At 37.9% G+C, this 17,248-nt stretch overlaps 1 protein-coding gene across 1 annotated transcript in view; it reads right to left on the bottom strand.

Annotated features, from left to right (window-relative positions):
- The window catches only part of ARID1B (AT-rich interaction domain 1B), a 324,487-nt gene that overhangs the window by 287,665 nt on the left and 19,574 nt on the right, over positions 1-17,248 (bottom strand). The window contains 1 exon segment of the mRNA XM_027688947.1: positions 4,981-5,175. Coding sequence (XP_027544748.1) covers positions 4,981-5,175 — 195 coding nt within the window.

The raw sequence follows: 17,248 nt of genomic DNA, 5'->3' as shown, positions 1-17,248 counted from the left end.
ACTGATTTCCTTGGCGTAAATTCGACATTTCCAATCCAGGCACTGTAAACCCTCTCCTAAATGAGGTAATCACACTGGTGCTGCTAAAGTTCTGGTTGATTTGCAGTTTCCATTACAATAAATCCTTGCCGCATATTCCCAGAAGTTCTACAATGTTTCTGCCCCTTTAAAAAAAAGGTACTCCAAGTTCAAACTTGTCACATAAGCCAAATCAAACAAACAAACAAACAAACGCAAGTATATATATTTTTTCCTTATTCCTCAAAATAATCTGTACATTATAAAAGGAGGGAAAATGAAATGAATGCTTCTCTGAATATTTACAGTTCCATTCTTAAAACAATAAGGACACTGATAACATTTTTTAATTTTGCAAATCAAGAATATAAAAAAATGTTAAAGGGACAAGAGATTAGCACCCTTTCATCTTAAAGTATTTATAGAGCAAAAAAGGGAGAATGAATAGACAGGGGGTTAAGCCTCATGACTGTCTTGCTACAAGCAGGCTCATGACTTCATGATCAGTACTAAAACAGCTATTAGGAATGGCTATTGTACATGTCCATGCAAATGTCTTTCCTAAAGAATTTACTATGCATTATAGCAACATGATCGTATTCATACAATAAGTTGTTGTTCCAGTCCATCAAGTACACAAGGAATTTTAATGGATGCTAAAAAAATCAATTAGGCAATGATCCTCTGATTAAACAGGCACATCGCACCATTCAAATTCTTTCAAACATATTCATAAATCCAAGCCTTCAAACTTTGCTGAAAACTTTCAAACTCTGTACGTGGATATTTCAAGTATATGATTTTTGAATTTAATGAAATTCATCACAGAATAAGCATTACATGCTATTATCATGAAAAAGCAAGACCATCAGATAATGGCAGAAAAAAAACCCCTTATTTTGATGGCTATTCTGAGGTATTTTTGTTTTTAGCAGAAATGTCTTTACAAAGCACCAGAAGGCTTTCCTACAGCACATGGCACCAAAGGACAGAAACATTTTGAGAGGGCAATCGAACCAGAGCCAGAAGAAACTGACGAGGGCATCATCAATTGCTAGACGGAGGTCCAAAAAGGGTGGGAAGAGAAAAAGAAGTTAAACGAAATTATTGTCTTTCTAATTAGATATTATTATTCAGACAATATTTCAATCATAGTGAAATGTATTGCAAAATCAAGCCTGAAGTTTGCAGGTGCCTGGTATCCCTGAATATTAGGATTTTCAATTCTGACATCATCTTTTCGTAATTCCAAGTGATATCTAACTGGAAGTTAGATCAGAAACTCAAAGTTAAACCTGAGAGTATGTTTTTTCTGCCTTCTGTTTCCACATACGTTCCCTGAAGTCCTGGGTAAGGAATGCTAATAATCCTAAAATTACATTCACCCCACGCAAACCAGGAGAGACAGTACCTGAGATGATGAGATAGCAGTATTAAAACCTTGTTGCAACTTGTGTTTCAATCATGCTGAAGACTGACAACATAAGCACAGGTCATCTTTCTCCCAGCTTTCCCTTGCCTTCTTCACCCCCTTTCCCACTACAGGTGGATGGGAAAGAAACAAAACCCCAAGTTTCCTAGGAATATAAAAATCTCTATGTAATTAATTCACCATATATATTTATGCGTACTGACAAGAGATACATAAAGTATGCAATCCTATAAATTACACATATGACTCTTAGTATCACCTTCCTTTCTCATACCTCCCCTTTCATATAGGCGTCAAGCCAGCCCAAATCCTTTATGTATTTATTTGACTCACACTGAGTTAACCAGACATGTCCTTAAAATTTTACAAAATGCTGCAGCATTCTTCAAACTGCTTAATATTTTGTGGCAGCAAGCTATCACCCATCTTCACATGACAAATCTAGATCTCTTTTGCCAAGTGTCAGAGAAAAAAGTGAAAATCTCAGGTTACCATTAGCTTTATCCTACATGCCTACTTTTATATCTCAATCCATTTATCTGTAGTTACATTAGTGCAAAGATATTGTCTCCATTTCAAATTTTGCTCCTCATGTATGGTTCAGTTCTGGGGTTCATCACTGGTAACTCATCAGAGATGAATTCCAAACCCAAACACTTAGGGGATTTGCTTTCTCTCTTCACAGCATCCTTTGCAGTCATGCCACAGAACATATCCCATACCTTCCATAATCACTTCAACATTCTGAGATTTCCGCACAGAACGTTAAGACAATCAGCAGGTTTATTTGCACCTTCCTGTTTGGTATCAAGCATGCCTAGACCAAGCAGCAGTTGTAAGAGAATGTCTGCAGCATTTCGTAGATAACCCTTTTACAACCGGTTATCAGGCTATGCTTGATATCCATGCTGCAGATATGTAGACTGACTGCACCTGATAACATTTCATCTTTTTCATCCTCTTTAATCTTTCACTGCTTATGCCAGAGGCCTCCCTTCCTGCGACAGAGCTCTTCCACCTCTGTGCTACAGGTTGGAACACACTATTCTCTGCTGCAGTATGACACAGACGAGCTAACTACATCAAGGCAATTATCTTCAATTCTACCATTTCCATTAATTTTAGCTCAATCTTTAGGGTGTTGTTTGTCATCTTTATTTCTTCATTTGCAGCATCCTGCAGCAGAGCCTGCAAGTTAAAATCCATCGAGTCCCATAGTTCTAACCTCAAGCCACAACACTTGCTTACAAAGAGTCAGACTTAACATGTCAAGGTCTCCTTCAAAATTCAAAAATCTTCACAGTTTAACATAAAACCTTCTTGTTTCATCCAAGGAAACAGAACTGACACCCTCAGCTATCTTTGGGCAACAGCAAACCATAGCGTAAAATAAGAAAAACATCTCCCATTGATGTTTCCCACCCTTCCTACAGTATGGCACTTCCACCCTCATAATCCATCTACTCAATGCTCTCTCTGCACAGTACTTAAATCTGAGCACTGTATGTGTTTAAGGCCCAGTATTTTTTAACCAATCAAGTTTTTCGAAGTCCCTTGTGCTTTTGACAAATTCAATGTGACACTGTAAAGGAGTCCAATTTCCAGAAAGTGCTGAGATTCATCTTCAGAAACTTCTGGCAATATTATTTATTTTATATATATGATATCTAGAAGTAGGTACATGCTACACAGTCAATTTTAACAAGCACAGCTGACTCTCCCTATTTAATATTCACGTCACAGGAGTAAAAATCCAGCCAGGAATCAAACTGTGGCATCCCGTGCCAAAGACAACTTACCACTCAGCTGGTAAGTTGGCAATTCAATTTACAAACCTGCATTCCTGCATTCTAATCCTTTGTAGAAAGGTGGTAATATATGAGCAATATGAAAAGAACTGGATTCAGATCATTAGAGGTTCACGAACCAAACACACGAAGCCTTGGAGGCTGTCCAAAACAAAATCATGCCTAGGTGGTGATGTCCGTTCAATAAAAATCCAATGTCATAATTATCCTCTCGCTTTTTCCCCAAAGAGCATTAGTGCTCAGAGCTGCGCTGCAGCTCAGCCAGTTACAGTAACACTGTGAGGAGACGGACAGGGCCTGCAGCCAATGGCGGTGCCAGATCACTGCCTGCTGACGGGTAATCTACAATTACCAAGCAATTAGCAAATGCAGTGAAAATTCAACACTCATCTCTGCGTAACACAGAATAACTAATTTTTAAATTAAATGTGTGTTTTAATAACTTCACTTTGGCTACAGCCAGAGAAAAATAAAGCCTCCCTTATTTAATTTCTCCTCCCTTTTGCAACCGACAAAATGCTTTGCTGTCTGAAACAAGTAACCAAATATATTGTTTGACATTTCTAAACTAAACAATCTCTTCCTCACCAGTAAGTATCTATTTAACAACAGAAAAGAACAAAAACTAAGACTGTTGCTAATGGTACTATACTATATTTGAAACTGTTATTTAGTTAACTGCCTGATTAATATCTTGTCCTGCTGGATGGGTGATAACAAGAATTAGCCAGGCACCTATCTGCCAGGGAGTCCAAAATTTTCTTGTCTTCTCTATATTTAACAATAAATGACATAAAAAAAGTTAATCTGCAATCAATCAGTTGCACAAAACAAATGTCTTTTCCCAGTAATGATCAAGTTATTAATCTGTTGTGCTCACAACAGAGTGTAGAGCTCTCACCGCCCACACTCACATCCCTAATTTGAAAAAAAAAAAATTAGCTAAATGTTACCTTATTGATAATCTTGGTTTATCTCTCCCTCTAGAAAAACTGCTGTATCTTCCTTAGTATAGGGTATGCACATTGGGATTGACCTTCTTTAAAAGGGTAGGAAAAAGGCAGAAGAGGTCACCATCAACAGTGAAATTCAAGTAGATAAAAGGAGATTGATACCTTTCTATACCCTCGGATACAAAAAAAAAAAAATCCTGACTTTAAAGAGCTGGCAATGGGAAAAACATAGGAAAAGCTACAGACTCCTATAGAAATGAGGAGAAAAAAAGAAAACCAACCACCACAACAACAAACAGCTGATATAAATACGTAAGGCTTTTGTATGCACTGGACAACACTAGCCCTGATACACTGATGTCGGCTCTAGGTTTTCATCTTACATTTAAATGTATCTAAGCCAGAGAGGAAGAGAATATAAAAAACCCCAAGAAAATCAAAAAAGCAAAGAAAATAACCAAAAAATATACAAGGCTACATGATGTCAATTGGAAAAAAAGGAAAACTCATGGCATTTGACATACTTCTCTCTCTCCAAAAAGATAGCAGCAACGAACTAAATCCTTTTCTAATTGTATGGGATTTTGGAAAACATTCACACTGTAAACATAAATTTATTTAGTTTTAAAACAGTCCTCCATCCTCCTTCTGCACAAGAAATACTTATTTATATGGTTTTTCTTTTGCACTCTCTATATTAACGAGGTATCAGAAGGGAAGAGAAAGAGAGGAGGGAAACCAAAGCAACCTAGAAAAATCCTCCACAAACCTGTTGCTGTGGATACTGCATTCCTCCCATGGCTGCCGGGGCTCGGCCCTGCATTCCCACGGGATAGCGCTGGGGGCCGGGAGGGCCGTAGGACTGCCCGGGGTAGGGGCTGCTCTGCTGTGCCTGAGAGTGAGGGTTATTGCCCATGCCGTACAGCTGCGGTCTCTTCATGACCATCGGATCCATTGGACTGCCCTGTTGATAAACACAAGCAAAAGAATATTTAAGACACAGAAAGGAAAAGGTCAGAATCATCGGGCTTATCGTGGGCAGACTATACACGTGTTTTCTCAATGCTTTATACATCAAATATTGACTTGACTTACAAACTGGCAAAGTACCATAGCCTGGTTCACATATTAATTAGATGAGGTTTTGAATGGTGATTTTAGGATTTCCACTGCATTAAAAAAAAAAAAAAAAGTTTTGCACTCAAGCTTGTCTCCTACTCACAGAAAAAGCAGAAAAACTGCAAATAAATTTCAGCTTAAAAAAGTATAAGTATACTGCTGTAAACTGACCAGCATTACTTTCTTTGATGTTAAAACAAAAATAAAATAAAAACATAAATATATATCAAGAGACACAAATAATGGACAAGCCATTTAACCTTGAGAAAATGTCTGTTTTCTTACATCAAAAAAAGGGAAAGGAGAAAAGACTTTCCAAGAAGCACGATGCATACAGAACACTGTATTTCAGTGTTTTCATATTGTTATCCTGTGCACTAATAAGTTTTCAGATCAAAAGGCAAGTCATAACCCACATTTTACATGAAAGTTTATTTGCCTCCTTAATAGACCTCAGAAAATCCAAACTGCAACCAGTGATGGAGGGGGAGGGGAGGCAAGGGAGGGAAGTTTTATTTTTAGACTTTTTGGCAGCACTTACCAAGCACTGTAACAGTTTCAGGACAGGTGTCAACCATTGTGTGGTATTACTCTCATGTTTTATTACTGAGGACTAACTGAACCAGAAAAAATATCATACTTCATCAAGTGCAGCACTGTATTGTTAATATGACATCCATTTTTTAATTCCTGAGTGCCAGTTATATTCATGGAAGAAAACTGAGGTCAGGGGGAGGGAGAAGTTTTTAAAAAGCCTATCACAATTTCATCTTCATGAAAGAGACATATCCCCCACTCCTCCTCCCAAGAAAAAAGACATTAATTCACCCCACCAGGAGCAGGACTCCTTCCTGCAGCACATTTTGCACATGTTTTCCTGCAACATACTGCTGATTAGTTTTATTTTAAAACCTCCTATGTAACACGACTTCTACAAGTCCTTTCTGGCTATTATATTCTGATGTAACAGTTATTATGACAATAACTAAGATTTTCCACTCCTATCCCTGTTTCTTCTCATTACTGCTGTGTATACTACTTTTTTTCCTCTAAACAATGTCCTCTCTAAAGTTGTCACTGCTTAACGAACTACTACTCTTTCCTTACTGCAAATAAAAAAACATCAAACCTCACTTTTTTCACTGGCTCTGTCCACCACTACCAGTACCAGCTTGCCAGGAATGTCACGCTAAACTAATAAAGTATTCCAAATGTGGGCACACTACACCTGAGGAGGTGGAAACAATAACCTCCTCCTCCTCACAGGACACCTCCATTCACTTCAGAAGAGGCTCACCCTTTTTTTATACCATAGCAAACTGCACAATCACTTCTAATTTTGGGCGAGTATTACTCAGCAATTTTCCCTTTATTATTTGCCTGCTCTGTAGCCAGAATAGAAGTTTCTATTTTTTGCCATTAAATGTCCCTGGGTAATTTCCTATTTATATTTCATTCTTTTCAAAATCAATGGTTCCCCAATCACTTCAGGTCACCTGACCCATAACAACATTCTCATTTTTTATTTTTATTTTTTTAGGCCACCATGCACTCTCACCACAGTTTTAACACAGAGGCTAAGCAGATGAACTATAGATTTCTTGTTACAGTGTCCATGGGGACAACTTACATTTCCTCCTATAAATCATAATACTTTATCTATATTTATTTCTGTGTTTCAATGTTCATTCTGTTCATCACCTGTCATATTCATCTTCTCAAACATAAATCTTGTTGAAAGCGAGTCTCAAGCTTCCTTCACAAGATTCTCATGAAGCCCAACAGCGCTGTTCATTGCCACCATCTTCTGTTTCAGGGAATTATTTCCAGGTCTCATCTTCAATAACATTTACTCAAATTCAAGTTTAATTAATTTTGAGTGTAGTATTTTCTGTTCCGCATCCAATTCTTAAATATCATTATAAACAATGCAGACAGCTACACAGCTAAAACAGTCTGACATTTTCCATTATTAACACTACTTTCAGGTGCATATAAACTTTGACAAACTTCAAGCATTTAGGCTGAAATTTTCCAGGCCATATGTATGCCTGAGGCTGAAATTCTCTGGAAAATTCAGCAGAAACAGTTCAGCTATGTCTAAGAATGAGGTCACAGAAAAATACACGGTTTATGTTCTCACATAAAACACTTGAAAATATGTCTTGAATACCATGCTTTGAGGCAGAGAATTTTAATTTGCCAGGGTGACACTGGACATTTATGAAGGGCAAGGCATGTGCCCCTGTCAGAGAGAGCACCTGAATGTCACCAGACTGGGAGCAGAGGAAGAAGAAATAGAAGCACAGGAGTGGCACAGCAAGGCTTCATCAGAGGAGTTACTAAGTGTATGGAGGCAGCCTTGAATTTGCCAGAGAGAGGGACAATGGGTTAAAAAAAGCAGTGGAGACAGAAGTAAGGCAGGAAGAGTTGAAGGAGAGAAGAGGAAAGAAGGTCAGGAGGTGATGTGGATACAGGCCAAAGGGTCTCTGTCCCCTGGACTAGTGACCTCCAAGCAGCGGAGCTTCTGCGTGCATGTATGTTAGGAGAGCAAGCCTCACTGCCAATGCATCCTTCCTTCCCTTCTTCTCACCAGAGCTTGCCATCATTACGCTTCTCCTTGTCTTCTCCAGGTGAGTTCCTCCTCTTTCCCTCAGGTGACAGCACTCCAGAGAGGTGACAGGATAAAGATCCTGAGATATTGCTGTAACTCCAGTCACCAGGGGCTGTGAGTGACTCACACAACATTGAAATCGAAGGGGCTGTAACCACTGGATATGGGTAGCAAGGTACCTGGAGATACTCAGAACTTACTGTGCATAGTGCAAGTCAGGCATCCGGTGAAGGACAGGAGATAGTTGAACACGAGAGGGCTAGACTGAGAGAGCAGTAAATACCCTTCTGCAAATTACTGGGACAACCCCTAGTCCCGCCCTAGCTGTTAGTGCTGCCTGTTCCCTCCTCTCTCCAAGGTCTCAGGGAAAGAACAAACAGTAGAGTGCTCTGATCATCTCTAGGGTTGGAGAAAATGGACCCAGTGAGGAAATATCTCACGCACTGGCCAGCCCTTATGGAGACTGGCAAGTCACCACTGCAATTCCTGATCCCTTTGGATTAGATCCCAACCATCCGTGTGGTGAAGCTAAAGGTGAAGACACCTACCAGTGACTGTCAACATATTTCTGCAAGGTAAAACAAAACCAAAGTGTCAGGCAGAAATGGACTCTACCTCTGCATCTACCATAGTATTTCACTAAAGCAAAAAAATTTCAAAATTTACCAATTTATTGCACCCTGGCTTGAAATCATGATGCTTATATTGCAGGAAATGCTGCGTATCTACAACTGCAACTACTTTTAAATTTGATGAGAGATGTGCTCTGAAGGTGTTTCCAGAAGCTGTATGTTTTAAATAGTTGGACCTAGAGCCCTCAAAACTAGGCCAAACTTCCTACAACAATGCCTCAGTTTCCCATCTGCAAAAATTAAAAAAATTGAAATAAAATTCAAAAAAATCATCTCTTCACACAGAGGCAATTTTAGAATTTAATATGTCCATAATCAATATCACTGCAAACTCTCTAACAAAAGAACAAACTTGTTTTCAGAATAGTGCACAGTAAGAAAGACCTGCAGCCATACACTTAACAGAAAGAAAAAATTGCTGCTCATCAAATACTGTATCCTTCCATATAGTGAAGGTAAAAATTTCAATGCAACTTTTCCCCAATTTAATTCATGCACATTTAATGCAATGCTTTAGCATTGTTTTGAACTTCCAGGTTTCATTTTTGTAGTAAGTGTTTCTCTCATCCATGACATTTTTGAGAAGTTATTTATAAGGAGTTGTTAATTGAGACAGGCATATTAAAATCTTATCTGAAGGTTTCTTTAACATTTATTGTTCCAGTATTTTCATTAACATTGGTTCCAATAGTTTTCAAAGACAAGTTTTTGGTGACAGGATGATGATGACAAGTATCAACCTCTTCATGCTGCAGGGATCATAAGCCAGCCCCTCCACACCTGCTCTCGAACATTAACCAAAAATTACAGCATTGTTTTAACTGCATCACATTCTTCTGAAACCATCACACATGTTTGGCCATGAATGGATGACATGTATATTTTCACATCTTCCATGCCTTTACTTAATTCTATTACATGCTGTACTGCAAAGTTTTAATTACTTATTAAATTTTATTTTAGTATCATTGCAGTCATCAATATCCATTTGTTTCCTTTCCCTTCCTTTACAGAACCGTCCAGTTTTTCTCTAGTGCTATTTTACTCCCATTATACACATTACCTTTTTACCAATTAATCTTGTGTTTGCTCATGTTATTTTTTACTGCCATATTATGCTAGGCAAGCCTAGCATAATATGGATTCTGCTTTTTGCTTCTTATTCCACACCTCCTCTTCAACTTGCTGCATTTCATTTAAACTTTGCGTAGATCTGCAGTTCCTCAAAATACCTCAGTCTTGTTCTTTGCTTCAGTCCACAGTAATGTGTTAATTTATAACCCCTTTATTATATTGCCTATCTTGTGTCAGTATGAGATTCATTTGCACATGTACTATCAGGCTCTATGAGAACAGAGCATTTCATAAGAGTTCTTGCCTATTATGTGCTTTGTGAGTGCATTAAAACACCCAACGGAAGGTTTGCTAATGATTTCAATAGGGCCAAGGTTTTATTCCTGGTCTTTAGATTGACAGTCCAACCATTAAGGCAGGACACTGAAAAGCCTACACTGCCTACAAACAGTAACTGACAACATTTTTCTCTTACCTGCTCCTTTTTTCAATGTTTTGTGAGAAAGAATACATAAACTTGACATTCCTGCTATGCGCAGAAGTGAAAAAATTAATATTCTACACCCACTTGTAAATGCAGTATCAACACCACTTCTGCTCTCCTCCCATTCAAAACAATCAAATACATCACCTCAGCCTGAAGTACCCGGAGATTCAATTTTATCTTTTCTAAAGTGAGCAAAAAAAAAAAACCAACTACCACTTTCTCTTGCCATTTAACCAGTGTTCCTGGTTATTTCGTCTGCACTCAGATCTGAGGCAGGTTGCACAACAGAGTAACTTGAGCAGCAGTCTGACCAAGATGTAACAGCTCTTCCTTTTAAGGCATTACTGATGTTATGTACACATTATATATACCCACTACTAAGTTATCAATTAGTGTTTCACCAAAATGTTTATTTGAAAGATGTTTATGAATATGAACAACACCGGTCACAGTCCCAAAATACAACTAATGTTTCCATTTAAAGATGCCACAAAGAAGTCCCCCCACCGAAGTCTCAAGGCAGGGAGGAGTGGGAGACACTTTACTAAGGTCACAGTGAGATTCAGATGTGATAGTAGTGCTCTTATACAAGGCAGACAGAGCAATTCACTACAAGACAAGACTCTTCACTTGAGAGATATAACTACTTTTCAAGTGAAAGTGTGCTTTTTTGTTTGTTTAAACAAAAAAATTGAAAGAGGCATTGGTTTTGCTGACAACTGCAAATGCTGCGATTTAAAGCGACTATAAGCCACAGATCATCCCAACTAATGCTCCATCATTTGTGCTTATAACAAAACAACATGAACTCAACACTCTCAAGTAGACTTCCCCTCAAACTTCTAGAGCTACTGAATACAATAACTCTTTGTTTATTCATTCACCTGCAGCCAAAGCTTCTGACTCCATACTAAAAAAAAAAAAAATAAAAATCCACCTCCGTATAAAAACAAAGCCTTGAAACCTCATAATAAAGACAGCTGACAATCAGTTACCAACATTCCAAGAAAGATGGGCATGGAGCTCGCAACTCTAGGTCAGGCACCAAGTTACAAATTTATCACTACAGATAATCACAAGTATTCACTATAATATAATGACACAGCTGGCATGAGGACGGAATTGGAGAAAAGATAATCCATTCCTAGATAATGCTGTCATTTGTATGAACACGTACAAGGACGCCTCAGCCAACATTTTTACACGACAAAAGTGGGAGTATCAAAACAGAACTCTCGTTATGTGCATTTAAATATCCATTTAAGAAAGCTGCAACCAACTATTAAAAAAGTATGAATGTACAGCATTAAATTCTGACTTACATTAATAATAAAGTCTGAGAGGTGACTGGCAAACATGCTTCCTATGTTTTTGAAATAGGAAATTACTGTCTGTACTTTACTAACATTTTTAATTAAAAAAGGCAGTTGCACAAACACAACAAGGAATAAGCAAAAACAAAAAGCTAAGTTCAACACAAGCCTATGATGAAAGACAATCCAGTGAATGAAGAAGCATACACTAGCAGAAGATGTAACAAAAATAGCCATTTTCCTTGTCTTAAAGGCTCTCCATACTGTCTGATTTCAGCTGCAGGCAGACATGACAAAGATTATTTCCCACTCAAAACAGAAAGTAATTAAAAAGGGGAAAGAAAAATCAAAGCTATGCCCCACAAAGAATCAACTACAACTGCCCTAGAACATTTAAAAATAATTTATACAAGCAACTGTTTCTTCAGCATGGGGAAGAAGAATGTACTGGTTTTCAGTTTTCTTCTGGGTCCTCTTTAACATAAACTTCCAAAAACTGGAAGGTCAGTGAGTCAGCCATTCTCTGGTTATTATTTTGCACACAGATAAACCTAAACAACTACTGAAAGAACAACTCACAAAAAATATAGCAAAGAAACCTGTTTTTAATGAAGTATACACAACCAAACTCTTCAGCTGCCACTACAAGTGCATGCAAAGGTGAAGACAACATCCAAAAGCAATTATACACATTAACACACCATGATGGCCAAAACAATCCTAGGTTTCTGACGAGTTCACAGCTCAGAACTGCTGCCCTTCAAGTTGCCTTGTCTCTGCCAACTACTGACATACAGCTAATAGGTTGCTCTGAACTCAACTGAAGGTGTGTCATCTGTCCTCATCACACTTAAACACCCTTTCCTAATTCCAAACCTCTTCCAGGAAGTACTTGGGAATTATATTCCCGTTTCTAGATGTGTTTTCTCTAACTTGGATGCCCCATAGAGAGAAGACTTTTCCTTAGGCATGAAGAAGCTTTACTCTCCTCAGCATGTTTGCAGCAATTTCTAATGCAGCAGGGTTCTTAAAGATACCTTCAGCAGTTCTTAAAGATATCTTCTAGCAAATGTATCTACGACTATAGGCGTCACTCATTCCGGCTGCTTTTCCTATGTGCTGCCAGACTGTGGCCACGCTTTAGTTACTTCCATCCACAGTCCAGCACCCAAATTTAAAACTGTCTGTGTTGGGTGGTTTTGCACCCCTATGACAGCTTTGGCACTGGAGCATGTGAAATACATGGGCACAGCTCTCAGTCTACCATTTCTGCTATAGGAATAGCAACCTGCAGCAGTAGAGCAAGGCAGATAGCAAGGAAAAATAGTATCTCAAAAGTTCTCAGGCTAGATTTACCACTGGATGTCTCACAGCCCTAAGGTCTCCTCAGTAGCCAACACTACGGCTCAACAAGGAAGAGAAAATCCATTCATAAACCCAGAAAACTGTATGTTAAAAAAAGAAAAGCCCCACCCAGAATACCAGTTACTTCTATTTTGTCTGGCATTGAGGTTCTCAGCTTCCTAGACAAGTAAACACCTTCACTCACTGTGCATGCCTGCCATCTGGAACTCGAAAAAAAATTCCCTTACCTACTTTGTACAGCTCTTACACAAACACAGCGTTAGATGGACAGAAAAGGATGTACTAAAAATAGTGTCCCTTACCAAGGAACAGAGCACTGCCCTGAGTGGAACTAGGGGAACTCTGCAGGAAGGCTCCCTCCAGAAAAGTTGTGCATTTTCCTCTCCTACTGCAATAAGTCCTGAATGTAAGTGATGGGGGTGGAGGAGATGTAAATGAAAGAAATCCTATCTCTACTTCAAATTTTAAGGAAAAATCTTCCTAAACCTAATAAATATCCAAGTGAATCTGAACACACTTTTTCGGTCACTTGGCTTTATTCACAAAAATAAAATTAAACATCAGATGTATTTAATTGCTGGAGAGAACACTAGCTGAGAAAGTGACATTATGGACACTGCGGGAAGACAGCGTACCCAGAAAAAGGTATAACCAATCACATCTAGGTCACAAGCCAGAAGTACATACAGTTAGCTGCACATTTTTTCCACTCCAAGTGTTATATATAGTTCTATATTAACACACACACACACAAAAAAAAAGGTATGCTGGTCATATATCCTCAGCATTTATGGCAAATTATTAATCAAGTCCCACCTGAAACAATTTGTTAAATTGATTTTAATCACTGGGCCTCTCATGTGAAGCTTTGTATAATCAGCATTTCATTTACAAAATTAATTGCCTGATTGATTCTCAAGAGGCAGTAGCTGTCATTACACTGCTGTCATAACTTTTGAGTAGGGGTGTCACAACACTGAATTCTGACAGTATGAAGAGCACTGCTATTTAAAAATTGAGGGTGGGGAGGTAGGGGGGAAACAAATATAGTGATTTCATAGAATTGCTCTTTAGCCCAATAGAATGTTAAAACCATTTCCCAGCAGTTTCAGCCAGCCTCCCCGTTTTCCATTCATTGAATAATGCACTACTCAGCTATTCAGCCTCTTTTCTTAGAGGCAGGTTCATTTAATTCAATTTTATCATAGTTGCGGTTGTATAAAATGAGTTTGTTGTTGAATATACAAAAGATTTAATCACAGGCCGCTCTTAAAGTTATTTGTAGAGCAGAGTTTGACTTTCAAACACATGGAACTTTTTCCCATATCCAAAACCTTCTGGAAAGCTATTTTCAATTAGATTTTGTTGTTGTCGTTTTTTCCAGACAAAGCAAAGCAAGCCTTAACTTTACAGAACTTATCTAGGAGCTCCTTTAGAAAGCTTTTTTTCTCCCCCAGTACTTTAAGCTACGTATAAGCCTTGGAGCTCTGCCAGAGTTGGAAGCAAAGCTCCTATATTTGCTGTAGTTACTTCTATAGCCCATCGCTACTATATTCTTGGAAAAGACCAGTGCTCCAGAGAGGTGGCACAGCCAGTGGTTAGGGCACTGAGTCATAAGACAGGACTTCTATTCCTGGCTCAGCAGCTGACCTGCTATGCAAACACAAGCACAACACTTCACCTTTCTGTGACTGGGTTTTCATTCTCATAACAACAAGTATTACATGCACTTTTAACAAGGAAAGAGACATGAAGACTTTGGGAAGATTGATGTCAGTTATTATCAACAAGAAACAAGACTAGGAGTCATAGCAAGTAGGCTAAGGGAGAAACAAACCCAAACCTCTAGAAGGTTCTAAAAAGGAGAAATTGCATCATAGGCTGCAAGAAGGCACTCCAAACTTTCAGAAACCTACTTTCAAGGGGAAAAAGGTGCCTGAAAAAATCTTAAAAAGAAAAAAAAAAAAGAAATGCCCTAAATTTCTGCTAGATCACTTGGAACAGTATTAATGTCTTTGAAAAAAAATCACCTATTTCTAAGATAAGATCAAAAATAAGCCTCCTCAACTGCTCAAATTCAACCTTATATACTAGATTTCATCAGGTGCTCCTGAAGGAAGCATATTTAAAATTTCTAAGCCATGCTTTGAGATTACACTATTACCAAAAAAAAAAAAAAGCAAATGACAACTCTTCAAAAATTGAATTATACTTACTGATGGTATTTGTAATTGACCTCACCAGAATGCAATTCCAGAATAAATTGGAGAACACTCAAATCTAGCAGATACTCTAGAAAACACTCTTCCTCCTCCTACCCCCCTACCTCTTCCTGTAAACCCTGACTGCTGTCAAATATTATCTTCCACTCCTCTCTGCAAAGTGCCCTATCACTGCAGTGGCTTTATGCAATTTTGTTCACTTTTTGCAGGTGTCTAAGTTCATGATGAGTAAAATTGGGGAGGGAGGAGACATGGACAGGGGGATACCAAAACAAACACCATTTAAAAAATCCACAGGTTACAGGAATAAAGAGGCACAAAAGGATAGCAGAATGGAAAACTCCACCAGGCAAAAAAACTAGATAGTTGTTTTCCTTTTCTACAGCCATAACATGAAATTGCAACTAAGGGAGGTTCAGAAAGTTCTGCCTACACTGAGAAACAGTTGCCAGAGTTTTAAAAGTTATATTCTTCTGCCACATCAGGAAGAGAAGAAGTTTAGAAAAAGTCACTTACTCACATGGGATAGCAGACTGGGACACTAAAAAGAAGTGTGAAGCACTGATTTTCTGTATTTGTTGGTTTCTAGGCTCATAGCATTTTCTCTTTTCAAGCTTGATATATTTTTTTTAAAAATTACATAAAAAATTGTCTTAATTAAAAATAAGAAAACACAGGAAAGCCTCTGGCTAAAGCCAATATATACAAAATTCCTAGAGGATATATACAGGATCAGGATAATTGGAAAGCAAACTTAGCTATAACAGAAGACCTGTCACTTCTTCAAGTGCCAAGAAATTTCTTCTCTTGTAACATATTTTCTACATTAAAACCATTTCCTGTAGAGGCTGAAAAGGCTTGGTTGTAAATAATGCAAAATTTTAATAGTTACCTGAAAACTAATCAGTTCATTTTTTTTTTTATCATTGTTCCATAAGAATCTCTGTATCATGTGGGTTGAACATCACAAAAATCCAGTGTCCCAGTTAGAGACATACCAGCAGTGTCAGCTCAGTCCAAGGGTCAACTACAAACAGATAAAAGAATCCGGGGCTACACACCCATATTGTGGAACGGGAACAACAGAATTTTGATTAAAATCAATCACCAGAGCAAACTACAGTTATGAGTGGAAATTTTCATTATTGATTTGAAGAAACAGTAAACTTAAGGTCAAAGCCTTTGTATTACTTGAGAGAACAATGTGACTAGAAACCACGAATTCACACACGTGCCTGCATTCATACCCGCTCTTTTGTACAATGTAACTGATTCTCAAGTATCATTTTACAATTCTGATTAGGTCTTACAAAAATCTTGTTTATTAAATTGCTTTCTTTAGGCATGCATAGCTGCTAATTTGTTTCCAACTAAATCATGTATCATCTGAAAAAGATTACATTGCAACAGCAAAATAACACTCCTGGGATGAGGCTTCATCCGGATTTTAGAATTAAAAGGACAAATACTAAAGGAGTTGTAAATTTCTCTTTAAAGGTGGTGGTGGCAGTGGCAAGAACACCCTGCAAGTAATTCTAGAATTACTAGTGCACTTAGCATGTAGCAGCTGTACTGAAACAAACATTGCAAGTTAAAAACTCAAAGTATTAAGAGATCTGTTCAGCTTTAAATTTTAATTTCTATAACAAAAAAAAAGATTAATCAACATACGTGTATTTACACAAAGCTATTTTGTAACCAATATAATTTTTTTACCATAATTAAAAAGCTACACTGATTTAAAAATATTATCATTTCAGATAATAAATATCCACAGATTTTAAACACACAAGATTTTGCAGAGATTTGGGAATGACTTCCAAAGAACTCTACAGAAGAGACCTCCAAAAACAGGTCTTGAGGTTAATACAAAGTTCATTGTGGCTTACTCAGGGACAAAAAAAAAAAATCAGACTTGGGTTTAAACCAGGTAGAATTCTGGTTTAACCCTAGTGCCTTCACCTACTCCTCAATCAAAAGTGACAGAAGTCGCTAAGTCTTCATGGCTCTTTTCACAATCACTACAAACAGGACAAATTCTTCCACAAACACCAGCAAGACTATGAAATGTCCCAGAGCATCCCAGCACAAACACATGCACATAACATATAGTAAGTGCAGAAGTAGAGAAGTATGAACACCTCTGCAACACATTATGTACAACATTCAGAATTCAATGTGAGGTTTTAGTACAATTACTATCCAGAACTT

Source organism: Neopelma chrysocephalum, unplaced genomic scaffold (assembly GCF_003984885.1).
Source record: "Neopelma chrysocephalum unplaced genomic scaffold, ASM398488v2 Primary Assembly neopelma1_23, whole genome shotgun sequence".
Taxonomy (NCBI): Eukaryota; Metazoa; Chordata; class Aves; order Passeriformes; family Pipridae; genus Neopelma; species Neopelma chrysocephalum.
This window is presented reverse-complemented; position numbering and strand designations above follow the sequence as displayed.